The sequence below is a fragment of the Girardinichthys multiradiatus genome, chromosome 13 (genome assembly GCF_021462225.1).
Source record: "Girardinichthys multiradiatus isolate DD_20200921_A chromosome 13, DD_fGirMul_XY1, whole genome shotgun sequence".
In the NCBI taxonomy this organism is placed as follows: Eukaryota; Metazoa; Chordata; class Actinopteri; order Cyprinodontiformes; family Goodeidae; genus Girardinichthys; species Girardinichthys multiradiatus.
In genome coordinates this window covers 32,376,901-32,392,496 of record NC_061806.1, presented here as the reverse complement: position 1 = coordinate 32,392,496, position 15,596 = coordinate 32,376,901, and the positions used below count along the sequence as shown (strand labels likewise).

The 15,596-nt window shown below is 35.8% G+C and overlaps 1 protein-coding gene and 3 gene segments (V, D, J or C); 3 read left to right on the top strand and 1 right to left on the bottom strand.

Moving 5' to 3' along the window:
• The first annotated feature begins 674 nt into the window (after positions 1–674).
• Positions 675–1,712, top strand: LOC124879211. The segment is given in 2 exon segments: positions 675–833; positions 976–1,712. Coding segments are annotated over 2 exon segments (375 nt in total).
• A 2,387-nt stretch (positions 1,713–4,099) lies between these two features.
• LOC124879213 lies at positions 4,100–4,905 on the top strand. The segment is given in 2 exon segments: positions 4,100–4,228; positions 4,336–4,905. Coding segments are annotated over 2 exon segments (375 nt in total).
• Positions 4,906–9,187: 4,282 nt separating this feature from the next.
• LOC124879199 lies at positions 9,188–12,921 on the bottom strand. The segment is given in 2 exon segments: positions 9,188–9,629; positions 12,708–12,921. Coding segments are annotated over 2 exon segments (537 nt in total).
• A 70-nt stretch (positions 12,922–12,991) lies between these two features.
• Positions 12,992–15,282, top strand: LOC124879194. Of its 4 annotated transcripts, none has more exons than XM_047383624.1 (4): positions 12,992–13,305; positions 13,974–14,154; positions 14,262–14,298; positions 14,668–15,053. In XM_047383624.1, the coding sequence occupies exons 1-4, from the start codon at positions 13,187–13,189 to the stop codon at positions 14,769–14,771; spliced, it is 441 nt and encodes a 146-aa protein (XP_047239580.1). In that variant the 5' UTR covers positions 12,992–13,186; the 3' UTR covers positions 14,772–15,053. The 4 variants fall into 4 exon arrangements, 2 of the variants coding, with proteins under 2 accessions (XP_047239580.1, XP_047239579.1); XR_007040973.1 differs by having other exon boundaries at positions 13,011–13,305; positions 14,077–14,158; positions 14,262–14,324; positions 14,555–15,053; XR_007040974.1 differs by having other exon boundaries at positions 13,012–13,305; positions 14,077–14,154; positions 14,262–14,324; positions 14,555–15,053.
• The last annotated feature ends 314 nt before the right edge of the window (positions 15,283–15,596 follow it).

The following is a 15,596-nucleotide window of genomic DNA, read 5'->3' as shown; positions in this document are numbered from 1 at the left end:
TGAAGTAATTTGCAAATTCTTAAGCAGGCATTCCATGCCCAAACAATAGATTAATAAAATGATTACAAAAACGACTTTTAAACAGCAGTCATCTCAAAAAGAAAACTAAAACTATTTAGAGAATAGATTTTGTTGTAATACAAATTTGAAAAAAGGACTTGGGGGGTATGGTATTTTATTAATGCCAGAGTCTTCATAGCATCAGGAGACAATGGTAGGTCACGCAATGAAAACATCTTGTACAAAAATGACTCTCGGTGAGAAGTAAAACTGAACTGACTGTTAGAACTGAAAGCTGCAGGGACTGACACGGTTCAGTGAAAAACCCACATCCATGCACAGAAACCTTCATGAGACAAACGTGTTTTACCTTTTAATGTCCTTTAATCAAGAATCAGTGTGTTTTGGGACAACTTGAATAACTGAAAACTATTATGGTTAATAAACCTAATTACAATAAAATCATTGTGAGGAAACATCCTGTTACAAACTTCTTAGACGTAATATTATAAATCATTTATGATATTAACAGAAGAATCATGCCTATGTGTCAGTGGAAAATTTACCCTCCAAAGCATCAGTTTATTTTAAATAAGACTATATTTAGCATAACTCCCTCAGCAGGGAAGAGGAAACATGATGACATGTAGAGCTGAGATCCATGTGACTGACTCTGTGTGTTTGCATATGTGTCCTGCCTCTCTGCTCCCAGCTGTTAAGAGGTCAGAGTTGATCAGTGTCTGTCCAGGTCTTTCAGAGTCACTGACACACCAGCAGAACAATGAAGATGTTACTGACTCTACTGTTGACCATCCTGGAGCTCCTGGTTCAGGGTGAGAATCTCTGCTCATACATTTGTGTTAAGATGTAACCATGTCTCCCATGTTACGTAACATATAAGCTTTGGTTTGGTGATAAAGTTTTTGCAAGCTCAATTTTTCTCCATGAAAGTTTCTCTCTTTTTTATGTTTCTAGGATCTTCAGGACAAGTTACTGTAACTCAAACCCCTGGATCTCAGTCTGTTGTTCCAGGACATACTGTCTCTATTAAATGTAAAGTCAATCCAAGTACGAGTAACTGCTTCAGCTGGTACCTTCAGAAATCAGGAGAAGTGCCTAAACTCCTTATCAGATGCGCAAGCACCCGTCACTCTGGAGTTCCTGATCGTTTCAGTGGAACAAAGTCTGGGAATACAGACTTTACTCTGACCATCAGTGGAGTTCAGGCTGAAGATGCTGGAGTTTATTACTGTCAGAGCGCTCATAGCATCAACAGCCAGTGGTTGTTCACACAGTGAAAAACACTCGTACAAAAACCTCCTTTAGTCAAAGTAAACAGAAACTGAACTGACTGCTGCAGCTGGAAGTTGCTGCAGAGACTCATGCAGTTCTCTGTAAACACACATGGATTGCTTTTTAAATTTTGTTATTAATTAATTAAGTACTTCATTTTATGTTTTCAACTCACATTTAAGACCAAAAAGTATTCCAAATCCTTTTAGTTTTAGGTTTAAAGTTATCTTTTATTTTACCAACAGTTTATTTCTAACTGAAAGTAATATCAGTATTTTGGAGAGGCCCAACCTGAATCTGATAGATAATATATGAGTAAATGTAAAGATTGAATATGAACAACATTGGGATTAACTTTATTTTATTTTTTTTAATTAAACTTTTAATATTAAAGTTATGTCTTTTTATGAGAAATGCAATTGTTTTTTTCCTTGGAGATATTCATTTTGTTGGATGTAAACCACTCAATAACAAATGCATTCATTTTTTCACTTTTTTATTTTTACAACTTGATGATCATTTCATTATCCTCTATCTGACCACACTGCAGTGTTTTTCTGTTTCTATTTAATGAGCTGCTCTCATAATATACAGAATATATTACAAGCATTTGTTTGAGAAGAGTTAAACTAATTTCCAATAAATATCCAATATATATTTTAATGGAATTTCCATAATAACAAAGGATTTATTTTCCAGAATTAATATTATTTTTACATTGCTGTGTTGTTTTTTAAGAGATTCCTCTCTCATTTCTTAACATAAAGAAAATTCTTGGCTTAATGAATATAATTTTAAATGTAAATTAACAAGGTGTGTGAAACAAATATGTAAATGTCAAGACTGAATTGTAACACTCACACACAAGAGAAGAACTTTTACACTCCCTGTGAGTCATGCTAGGACTGGGAACACTGGTCTCTCCTCAAAGGCTCTCTTGCTGGAATCTTGGTGGCTCATCAGAAAATCCCTGAAACACTGGTTGGATCAGAAGATGTTGGTAAAATATATAAAAAAATACTTTAAACCTACATTTTTTTCAAGGCTATGAATATTTAGGACTTGGCTGGACTGGCAATCCAATGTAATGGCTGAAGATGCTGCAGTTTATTACTGTAAAGGGGTGTTTGATTCTAGTAAATATGAGCTGTTCACACAGAAACTGTCAAATAAAAACTGAAACTGAAAACGACGGCTGCTGATGCACCTCAGTAAACACAAACACAGAAAGAGGCTCTGAGACGGCTTTTTTACATTTTAGGGTCAATTAGAAAATTCAAATATGTAATTATTATAATCCTATCTGATCATTAGAATATGATCAAAATATTTTACTAGACACATTAGTACATTATTTCTAAAAGATTAAACAGAATGAAAAATCCACATAAATCTGAATTGGAAAGTTTGCCACCTTTTATTATAGAAAAGTTCATTATCAAAGTGATCAGAAACTGAACTGATGGCTGCATCTGCAAACATCTGCTACTGATATAGTTACACAAACACAAACTAGAATTCATTAGATCTGATACATGAATATTAACCTCATATTTCACTATAGAAAATAGTGAAAACTACAGCTAATGTTTTCACTCAAACATGATTCCAATAGCGAGATAATACTCACAGGCACGCTTAGGTACTGAGGTAATTTCTTCTTTCACCATCAAAACAAAATCTTCTTTCACTAGATGTGTTTTATCTCTAATGAAAACCCCCACAGTCATGCTTATGAATAGTGGGAGGAAAACAATGTTTTCCACAGCATGTATGGGGAGAACATACATGGTTGTAGTCTTAAACAACGTCTCACACTCCAAACCTTCTTGCTGCAAGGCAACAGTGCTAACAACTGAGCAACTGTGCAGCCCCATCATTGACAAACTTCTCTATAATCAGTTGAAAAGATTTATTAGCATTACAGTAAAACCTCATGCTGACCACCTTTTTGCATGTTTCCACTGGTGTTTTACCAAATGTTCATATTACCTCCAGTCAGATAAAAAATGTTGGTAAAATTGGAAGATCAAATATCTGAATGTGCCAGGGGTGTGAATAGTTTTATGTTTAACTGTATATGTGAACAAATATACCTGTCATACCCAACCAGTGACTGAGTTTTGTGTTTATTAAACCCGGTCTGGTCCTTGTTTCGTTCTGTTTACCACAGCCTAGCTCGCACCGGTTTCTTGTTTCTCCTAATTACCTGGTCTTGTTTTTCATTGGTTCTCCCTGCATTTCCTGTTTGTGTTTTTATTCCTTAGTTGACTTTATTCCCTTCTGAGTCCTGGGTCGTATTTATTTTTGTTCCTGGTCGTATCCATCCTATGTCCTGGCCTGGTTCTGGTTTCCCTGCCTCGTCCGTGAGTGAAGAACAATAAATCTTTGACTTACCATAATTAATCTGACTCCTGGCGTCTTCTTCTCTGTACTTTGATCCTACCCACAACTGCACAATATGACAATACCATTGCCTTTGTCTTATTAAGTTAATCTGAAAGTGTAAACATTAAAATAATTTTGTTTTATGATGTAAGGTGACTTGAGTGTCAAGAAAGATGCCTATAAATAAAATGTATTATAATTATTAATAAAATTGTTGTTACTCAGAAGTTAACAGAAAAAAAATAATCCTTTCATTCTATACATAAATAGCTAAACTTCCAAATCTGATCAAGTTTCTATTTTCAACAGCTGCATCATTTTGATTCCAGTCCCTGTTGGACTCAGTCAGATCATTTCCATAGAGAGCTACTTTGCATCAGCAGCACCATGCTCCAGTGCTCTGGGAGAGTTTATAGTCCTGAGAGTTGAACACTGGATGACTAACAGCTGTCCTTCATCACAACAGAAGACACAGAAATCCTCCTCATCAAAAACATGACTTTGATCTACGTTCTCATCTGGACTCTCCTCTGCTGCTGCTTCACAGGTAAAGTCCAGAGAATCAAACTCCTCTCCTCTATGAACATCTGTCCCTCTGAAATGAAGCCGACAAAACCATGAAGCTGCTTTATGTTTTTGTCTCTTTGTCCTCAGAGTCCAGAGGTCAGGTCACAGTGACTCAGCCTGCAGCAGAGAGAACTGATCTGGGAGGATCTGTCACCATCAGCTGTAGAACCAGTCAGAATGTTCATGGCTCTAACTATTTAGCCTGGTACCAACAGAAAGATGGACAAACTCCTAAGCTGCTCATTTATTATGCTAGCACTCGAGAATCAGGGACTCCAAGTCGTTTTACAGGCAGTGGATCAAACTCTGACTTCACTCTGACCATCAGTGGAGTTCAGGCTGAAGATGCTGCAGTTTATTACTGTCAGAGTTTTCACTATATTAACAGCCAGTATGTGTTCACACAGTGAAAAACTGTCGTACAAAAACCTCCCTCAGTTAGACTGAACAGAAACTGAACTGCAGCTGCAGAAACTGATTTTGTTCAGTGAACAAACTAAAACACACAAACTGGTTTTAATCCAGTAAAATTAATGGTATTTTAAATTCAACACTTTTACTACAGAAGGACAAGAAACTCTTTAAACTTTCAAACTGACATTAATCTGACTACATTTTTAAAATATTTGCCATTAATCAAGGCTTAAGCAGTTTGAGATGCTGTAATTATAAATCTGAGAATATTATTTAATAATTAATATTAATATTTTATCAAATAATATTACGGTCTGTTAAGGGTTGTCCTGTGAATACCAGCCCAGTAAGGCGATGGTATTAGGACAAAATAGAAAGATGTGAGACGAGCTCTGACATTATTGAACATCATAAACTCTGCACACATGGAATGAATTCACACAATTTCTCAAAATACAAGAATTTATTAACAAAAATAAGTCAACCCAAAGTCAAACATATTTCATTTAATCAAACTCTTTACTATGCTAAAACAATCCAACTAACTACCAAGCAGAATTAAAGAATAATGAAGACTAATGGCTATGTACAATATAAACAAGTTGATTAAAGATGATTGGAAATCATGACTAAAAGAGTGATGCAACATTACCATTCAATGTTATTTATGTTTGAGAACCAAGGATTATCTTGAAGAATCTGGAAATTAATTTAAGTTAGTCTTGGAACCAACTTAGGCAATAATCAGCAAACGTTTAGACAACCATTCACAATGCATGATCAGATAAAATATTATTTTAATAAAATAATGTTTGAAATAATGATCTGCTGAATAAAACCAACCTTCTGGATGACTAATTCTCAACGGTGTCTCATTAGCTGCCTGTATTTATTAAAATAATATTTAAAGAAATATTATTAAGGGAATATTTTGGAAAGAACCAAATCTTTCTGGAGAAATGGTGCTTAATGGTGTTTACTTAGTTATCAAATTTAGTAAAATAATTTCAGAGACACATTATTTACTAGATTGCACGTTACCATGGTGATGGGGTCTCTGCTGTCTTCCTTCCAGACTGGGAAACCGCTCTGCTCGGCTTCATAGAGACCGCTTCTCTGTAGGGAACTTCTCTGGGACAATTTGCTTCTGCAGGCCTCAGAGGAAAAAGTAAGCAACTCTTACACCTTAATTTCCCCATTCATGAATGAAAATACCGGATACACAGACAGTATTTCATTCGTACTTATCTTTGCATATGATCGATGATCGTATGACATCCTTGGATCCAGTTGAAGAGTTTATGTCTGTTTGCCAGCAAAGAGACATCAGCGCGCTTGTCTCCCCTATCTGGTCCCTTTCGAAGGCCGTGTGGAAGAGGGCGGATGTAGCAACAGCTGTGCTTTTATTTGGGTAGTGGCGTCACAGGAAGTCCGCAGTTATCCCGTTTCCTGGCTGTGCCGGAAGAAGGTTAATGCACTTTATTTTGAAAGTTCCAGAAAAGTCCGTACCGGAGTTTAATGTTGAAATCCATGGCTGTGGGTCCCAACATTAGCAAACTCTTCTGTGTGATCAAAAATAAATGAAACACATTACAAACATTCATGAAACAGTGTATGAGTAAACAAAAAGCATTGAGAAAACATGTCTTATAATTTATTATGATGAACTTTGTTAAAAAAGAATAAAATATGGAAATTTAATTTGAGGCAGCAGCTAACTGAACAAATTCATAAAGATCAAATTCAAAGCTCCTCAGCCATTGATGTTGTTTACATTTATGATACTTCTAATGTAAAATTATTATTTGAACTCAGTTGCACAAAGATTTCTCAAAGTAAAGAGAAACTGACCTGACTGCTGAAGAGACTGTTTCACTATGATACACACACACATACACATACACACACACACACACACACACACACACACACGCTCACGCTCAACTTCACACCAAGTTGACTCGTCATATATTCATGCTTTTAATGACACCAAAAATGTATCATGAAATGGATAAAAAAAAAATTTACGTTTGAACACGTTTTCAACATTGATGTAAAAACCTGAAAGAACACGGCAGATTGTACTGGTCAGATAGAGGTTTGGGTTGACCATGGCTCAGTGTTACAATCAGAAGGTTTCTTTCTTTGATCCAAAATCCCTCAGTGTGTGGAGAAAAATCACAGCATTTAATGAGAGTAAATATGTAACGTGACGTAACAATAAACATCCTGGAATCTGTCTTATTCTGCAGTAACAAGAAGCTCAGTATGAGACTCTAATAAAGAGAAAAAAACAGTAAAAAAAAGTGCTTGACATGATTTACATTGTAAAGCATTAAAATAAATTTTATTAAACATTGGGATTAATAAATCTTGAAGCACTTTGTAAACTCTTAGATTTTATTGGAAAGTGGCAAATAGTTTTGATCTCTTGAAAACAGTAATGTGCAGAAATAACAAAGTTCTTTACGGTGAAAAGTGGAAATTTCTCACTATAAAATAAGAGAATTTGAATGTTCCTGTTCTGCTACTTACATTTAATTACTGCATACAAACACATTCTTTTTCAAAATGTGAACCAGAACATTTATTTGACTAATTCAAAGAAAACTTTAACATGCAGTTAATCCCAAAATTATTCCACTCCTGGCAGAATAAGATGTAAAATTATTTTTATTCTACCACAGTTTAGGAAATGAAATTAGGTTTATCTCAAATGGTAATGAAACAAAGTGTAATGAGAATTGGTTTTTCAAAAAAAAAAGGTTAATAGGCACAAAATAAAGAATGTATAATAATGAATCTTTTACATCGCTGTTTAGAAATGTTGGCTCACTCTTTGCAGAAATGTTTTGAGACAGAGTTGAGGACTGTGGGTGAGAACACTTTAAGATATGATTATAGCATCTCTATTTAGTATAAGTACAGGCTTTGACTACACAGCTCTAAAACCTTATTTTTTTCATTTTTAACCATTTAGCAAGCTTTGGTTGTGTAACACAAACTATACATTGATCACGAACTGAAGCCCTCCTTCAGGTTTTCCTGGAGTCTGGTAGAGAGTCAATTACAGCATATTGTTGTATGTGCGCCTCACTTAGGCATTAAAGAAACAAGAATAGATAAAATGGCACAAGAGGCTACTAAAAACATGTTGTGGACATATATGTTAATTTCAGTAACAAAGGGGTAAGGAAGATTATTAAGTAGGAAGTGAGGGAAACGAGGCCAGCTTTACACAGGGGCAAGAGGGGGCAATGCCCACTCAAACAAATGCATGGCCCCCTCAAATCACTTCTCAATCACACAAACACAACCCCCGCCTTGCCTCTTCCTCCTCCTTCTACACTTAAGGGCAAAACATCATCTGAATGTCTAACTGACATTAAAGTGTTAAGAATAGAAACAAACATGCAGTAATTTTATAAATACAGAATGCTGAACAAACTCTGTTCTAAGTAGGGAAAAGTCACTTTAACTCAAGGGGCTCTTTTCATTCAACCATTTCTACTCCAACAGTTAAGGCATCATTTTGCGAGGTAATTAGTGTTACAGGATAATATATGCTGATTGCTGAATATAATGTTCTATTATAGAAAGCAGCAAACAAAAAATAATAAATAAATAGGAAAATGTTACTTAGCTGTCTGTTTGATTTTATTAGCATAATAATAGAGTCAATGCTAACATTAACAACCTAAAGTAGGTTTGCACTATAAAAAAGACCAGCATGGCGAGTAAACATAACAATAAGCAAATCAAAAGAATGATTAGCATGTAAATAAGCTGCATTCAAACATGTGGGACAATTAATTTAACCTTACTAAGTTTTATCACCATGATTTACACATTTCTGAATCCAATCTAAAATCTATCATCGGTTCATTTCTGGTGGATTAATCTCTCATAGTATATTGAATATATTATGGGCTTTTGTTTGATAGCATGTAAGTAATTTTCAACATGCCATCTTTCAATAAAATTTACATAACAACAGAGGTATTATTTTTTTTATCCAGAAATAATATTCCTTTTACATTGTGTTGTTTTTTAAGAGATGCATGCCTCACTTCCTATCAGAACCAAACTTCTTGCCTGAAACACTGGATATTGAAGTGAATTTTTCCTAGCTTGTAATTGTAAAGATCTTTGTGGTTTGTCTAATTTTATTTTCCTCATATTTTACCACTCATTAACATTCTTCTTAAGAGTTTATTGCTTTCTTCCAAAAAGTGTCAGACTAAAGAGTTTTTTTTATCTTTATTTTAAACCTGTCATTTAATATTTGAGCAGACAACAGGTTTTTCTCTGGTGATAGATAAATAGTGGGACTTTAGTGGGAGTTTAATAGATTCTGCAGTGAGATATGTTGTCCCTCTAACCATAATAATGTGCTTTCTGCTGATGTGCTAGTTAAAGATATCAAATATTGCTGCTTAGTACTTGTAGATTTTAAATGAACCAGAACATTAAACTAAAAATCTACATGAAACCATTTTGATTTGAAGAAAATGTCTTTAATCTGTAAATTTGAATTAGAACTTTATTGGACAGATAAAGACAAGAAAAGAAACAGCCAAAGTAACATCAGTAAAAATGTAAGAAACAATTAACTCCCAGTAAGTGATGTCAGGACTGGGAACACTGGTCTCTCCTCAGGGACTCTGTGACTGCAGTCTGGGAGCCCTGGGTGGCCTCACAGGTCACAGAGCCCACCTTCCTCCACTGGTCTGCAGGGAGCCTCAGGGTGCTGCTCCAGCTGTAGAGGCCGTCCTTCTGCAGCACCCCGGGGCTCCTGCTCTGCTCCCAGCTGCTGCTGCTGCTGCTGCTGCTGCTGCCGTCCACCTTCCAGGACAAACTCCAGCCTGAAGGGAAGCCCTTGTTGGCCAGACACATGAGAGTGGCCTTCCCCTGCTGCAGCTCCTCACTGGAGGGGGGCAGCACTGTCAGGGTGGGACGAGTATCACCTAGGAGACACCAATCAGGTTAGAGAACAGGAGCTATAGATACGTTAAACAGCAGATACTGGGACATGGTTACAGTTAGGGAGGATTTTCTATAATAAGAAGTTTCTGCCAGATGTTTTCATGCTCCACTCATCACTCACTGACACAAAGTTTCACTTCTCTTTAAGAGTCTCAGATCAGCAGAGATAGAATCACCAAAGAATTTGATTATAAAAATTTCAATCTATTCCTTATAATATAGAAAATAAAATAACTTCAGAATCTCATGTTTACGAGGAACAATATTTTTTTAAGGGTAGCACAACTATTTTTGTAGATTTAATAGATTTGAATCAAACTGTTCCGTTTGGTCTAGTTCAAGTTCTAATTTAACTGTTTTATACCAAACAACTAAACTCGTTCACAGCTGGCAGCAAATCATTTAATATATAAAGTAATATCGATAACAAACATACCAAACCTCAGTCCTGACAATTAATTTAGAAGAAACATTTACAGAATTGGCACAAAAATAGTTATTTTACTTCAGTTTTAACTGTGACTCTGTTTGCAGTTTCATTGTTGTAAGGAAGAAATTGATGCAAATATATAATTTTCTGCTTTCTAAGAAAGTGCAGAAATATACTTTTAAAGATTCCAAAATAGTTTTAAATTTGGTATTAAACATGCAGTAAACTTACTTCCAACATCCAGTCTGGTTCCTCCACCAAAAGTCCACCACAGTGATACAAACTCACTGAGGCGCCGTACAAAAACCTCTGACTGTAGAAACACGACTCTCTGACTTTGTCTGACTGAACTAAACCTACAAGCTGAAATTAAACCACTAAACTAAACCAAAAATGGTTTAATCCTTAGATCAATACTAACTTGTTATACTCTGTTCATAATCGGCATTTTAACTATGAAATAACATTAGTCTCAGAGCCTTTTTGCAAAATATTAAATAATGGCGTTTTTTTACAGCTTCAGTCTGTAAAACAGAATTAAAATTATAGAATCAGGTCCTTTAAAAGAGCAGCTTTATATTTTACTTACTTCCAACATCCAGTCTGGTTCCTCCACCGAACGTGTACCACAGTGATACAAACTCATTGAGCCGTCGTACAAAAACCTCTGACTGTAGAGACACGGCTCTCTGACTTTGACACAAACAAAATATCAGAACAAGAACTTTATAAAAGATGAAAATAATAAACTCTGTCACTCTAATGTGATAATTAAGCCACCCTCCAAATAGGTTGGATTGTATCTGTTGTATTATTTTTATGTCACTTGCAGAAGGTAGATAATTTTGGGTTTGATCAAACATCAATTGCATCAATTCTAATAACTCTTGATTTTCTTTCAAAACTTTAAATTGCTGAACTACAGTAATGTAGAACCATAAAAAATCAAAACCAGAAAATCGAGTTTTTGATTTTAAAAAGGAAATCAGAGCCTTGTTCAAACTGTATCTAATTTTATTATGTCTTTATTTGTAGAGCTGTTTTATAGATTTTATCAGCTTGGGAGTCAAATGTACATAGAAGTAACATCCAGTCTGTTTCCTCAACATAAAATCTATTACAATGATAAAAACTCATTCATTGACAATAGAGCAACACCTGAAAGGTGTGGGCTGTTCTCTGGATCTGTGGTTTTACCAAACATACTCATATTACCTTGGTGTAAGACCTTAGAGAACTGTATCTAAGTGGAAGGAGACACTGCTCCCCCAACCAGGAGCTCAGCATCTGATGCTCAGACCCTCAGTTTATCACAGCATCCTTTATTAAAACAAATGGTTGAATTAAAAGAATTTACTTAATGATTCAATGAAATCGAGGTTCACAGGTACTACATGTATCTGTGTTATTTGCCTATATGTCCACATCACTGTAACATCCCAAACGTCTGAAAAACAATAACCTTTAGAGTCAAAGAAAAAAAATTAAATAAAAGTTTACATAAAAAAACAACTTAATATGCAATGCATTCTTTTGCAGAAAGAAATTAGCTATAAAAGCTAATTTATGTCATATTTTTGGGGTGAAACACTTCAACGCCACATGAGGACAGAAAAAGATATGCAAAATTTTCTTCTGTCATATTATGTCATAGTATGTCCACTTTTCATGTTTTATCTTCAAATTTCTTTCAGTTTCTTTTTATCAACTTGAGGTTGTTATTTTTGTTTTGTTGTTCTCAATTGAGTTTGAAAAAAAAAAATGAAAGTTTCTCAATCAGGCTTTGCTTGTTTAACCTTTGGTTTCTTTTTTTAACCCCACCTGCTGAACTGGAAATGTAGTGCTGGTTTTTCAGGACTTACTAAACATCGCTGATTCAAATAAATATTCCACGGTGTATCCAAGCAATGGAAACAGAAAACACACAGATTACCCGGGATTTATTTTACCTTTTAGGTCAAAGAAATCCAAGGTATTTAAATCCCGGGACTTTCAGTGGAAAAGGGACTAACGTGTTAGAATGACCCAGTCAAAGTCCAGGCCTAACTACAATTGAGATTTTGATGCAGGACATAAAAAAGTAGGTTTACAGATGCTCCCTGTCTAATCTGACAGAGCGTGAGCTGTTTAGACATGAGGAATGAGGAAAAATGTCAGTCACTAGATGTGCAAAGCTGTTAGAGGCAAACCCCTAAAAGGTTGGCAGCTGTGAATTCAGCAAAAGACGATTCTGCAGAACATTGGCCCACAAATGTTTTCAAAACCTGAATCACTGAGCTTCCACTTCACAATTATGCACTTCCTTGTCTTTGTCTATACACTAAAATGTGTTTAAAAAGGTGTATGAATCCTCTGACAAGTCACTGTCAGGTTTAGGACCTTTATAAAGAACTAAGAAGTGTCAAACAACTGCAGATGAACAGAAAGATGGAAAAACTCTTAAGTTGCTCATTTATGGTGCTAACTCTCAAGTATCAGGGACTCCAAGTCGTTTTACAGGCAGTGGATCAAACTTGATGTTAACCAGTGATGCCGAAACCTCAGTGGGAAAACTGCTATCAACATTAATGTTGCATGACTAACAACAGTAAAAAAAAATAAAAAAAATCATAATAAGCTCTGTACTTGCCTGCCAACTGCAGTTTGTGGGCAGGTTCAACCAGCCACTCCTTTTTAGAGTTTTCAGGATCAAAGTCTACAATCCAATTTACGGGGATAATACTGAGAACATCTTTATTCTTTCCCTTTGACCAGCTCACTAGTGCAAACTTCATTTTTTTTCTCTCTCCCCTCAGCGCTGAGGCGCACAGAGTAATGGCAGCACCCATTTAACCTGTTAAAATTTCTCTGGCGGTGGCTTGTCGTTCGCGCCTATCCTACCCATAGTTCAATGTTTCCATGGTAAGAAGTAGCTCGACCAATCAGAGACGTTGCTTTTACACTATAGGATTCTGGGTTTTTTAAGTTCTGTTAATTAATTTAATATAACGTTTTAGCTTCTGTGCCACTGCTTTACAACACATTCGCTTTACAAAACACAGAGAAAATGTATGGGATATTTACCTCTGGCAACCGAGTGGGCTGTCACCGCTGCGGTCTTTTTAAAAGATGTCGAGAGTTCCGTTGTTTCAGAAGAAGAGAGTTATGGAGGGAAGGAGAAGAAAATACACTCCTCCCGGTTCAGAATATGATATTCCAACAAGAACAAGGAGATTCTGGAAAAGGAGGTTTGTGTTTTACTTCAAACAAGCCTAGTTAAGTTACGGTATGAAACAGTTCTGTATTTAGCGTTTACTGTTGTAGTTTTGTGGGTTTTTTTTACAAGCTGCCTTAGCTATACGTAGCTAGCATGCTATAGCATAGTGGCTCGCAAACTTTATTTAAAGAGACAGTGGCTGTTTTTGTTATGAGTGATGGGAGAATCTGTTTAAGGGTGCACAGCAAAAAAACAAAGAAAGAAAGAAAACAAGGGACTGATAGAGACGATAATCAGTGCTCATTTTAATCTTAACACACACCACAAAGCTGAAGTTAGCTTCCGATTCGGAAAAAGACTAAAAGGCGATTCCAACTAATTTACATTACCTGAATATCTTTAAGCTGCCCTAGTTTACAAACTAAAATACTTAAGCAATTCAAACTTGATCTATGTTATTCTGCACAAGTTGTTGAATATTTAATACCAAGTTTGTGATTTGTGAAACTTACAGTTGATTTCGGGAAATTCAATAAAGGGTGATTTCAGCGCCTTTTAAGCTTCTGGACCACACCAGAACTGCTTTAGCTTAGAAACAACAATACTTTGAGACACACAAACTTGGTGTTAAATATTCTGCTATTAGTGAAAAATAATGTAGTCGAGGTTTGAAGTATCTAATTACATGTAATCCTTCAGCCAATCCTCTATTCGGAAGCTGCAATCGGAAGCCAACTTCAGCTTTGTAGTTACACCCTACCTTGAGCATCAGCTAAAGATGTCCTACATTCTTACACAACAGAATCTGGATCAGGATTCCTCTGACCACAACACTGACAGTGGCTCAGAAGACACACATGATGATGGTGTTGGGATGACAGTAAGTAAGTCTCTAATAACTAACAGTACAACAAATCTACAGGTTTCTGTTGATGACTATTTCACTGAAAGCACTTCCTCTAAGACTTCTTTATTTTTACACAACAGAATCTGGATCAGGATTCCTTTGACAACAGATCTGAAAATGCACATAATGGTGATGACATTACAGTAAGTAATTCTATCAGGGCAATGATCTCACATATGAGTTTCGTGTCTTCATACTTTAGGTATTTTGCTTTCCTAGCTTTTTTTTTTTTATTAATCTAAGGCTTATTTGTACCCTGTATGACAACAATGGCACATCTTTAATATATTTGTTAAGTCTTAATTTTATGCAAATTTACTAGTGCTTATGTTTGTCAACTATTCCTTGAAATTGCTGTATTTTACCATTACAGAACCTGCATGCAGACCCTGAATCTGATGAACTACCTCCACATTTGAGCCAAACAACAGAGTCATCAGTCTTCAGCTTAGAGGACAGTGTTGATTTTGGTGTGTTTCAACCACTATGGCAGTCTTATACTGACTCTGAATCCTTTGGCAGTGGAGAAGAATTTCCCATGGAAGACAGCGCTGACAAGTCTGCAAATGAACAATTACATTTCGGAGTAGTAGGCTTTAATGAAAGGGTTCCTCCAGTAAATGATGAGCCACTGTACACAGGCTCACGACTAACCAACGCTCAGAGTTTTTTACTTATACTTTCAAATGCTTTGAGACACTCGCTTACTGGTGTAGCCCTGTCTGATCTTTTAGATTTGATTAATATCCACTGCCCAGAAAATGTTCTAACTTCAAAGCATCTGTTCTTAAAAGAGCTTAAACCAATACAAGGTCACCTAGAATGTCACATATACTGTCCCAACTGTGAATATTACATCGGCAACCAAGTCACCGAGGGGCAGTGTTGTGTGTGTAACTCTACATGGGATAGAAACAGCTCACTGAAAAATTTAAATTTCTTCCTATACTTACCCATCCAAACACAACTGGAACATCTTCTTCAAAGAGAAGATATTGCATGTTGGGTCAAGTCAGGAAACGGCACATGTACAGGTCCTTCTCAAAATATTAGCATATTGTGATAAAGTTCATTATTTTCCATAATGTCATGATAAAAATTTAACATTCATATATTTTAGATTCATTGCACATTAACTGAAATATTTCAGGTCTTTTATTGTCTTAATACGGATGATTTTGGCATACAGCTCATGAAAACCCAAAATTCCTATCTCACAAATTAGCATATTTCATTCAACCAATAAAAGAAAAGTGTTTTTAATACAAAAAACGTCAACCTTCAAATAATCATGTACAGTTATGCACTCAATACTTGGTCGGGAATCCTTTTGCAGAAATGACTGCTTCAATGTGGCGTGGCATGGAGGCAATCAGCCTGTGGCACTGCTGAGGTCTTATGGAGGCCCAGGATGC

Coding starts and splice junctions, on each gene's coding strand:
- LOC124879194 (XM_047383623.1), top strand. CDS start 13,187: ATGTCGAGAGTTCCGTTGTTTCAGAAGAAGAGAGTTATGGAGGGAAGG. Junction 13,306..13,973: donor AGGAGATTCTGGAAAAGGAG/GTTTGTGTTTTA, acceptor GTAATCCTTCAG/CCAATCCTCTATTCGGAAGC. Junction 14,155..14,261: donor ATGATGGTGTTGGGATGACA/GTAAGTAAGTCT, acceptor TTTACACAACAG/AATCTGGATCAGGATTCCTT.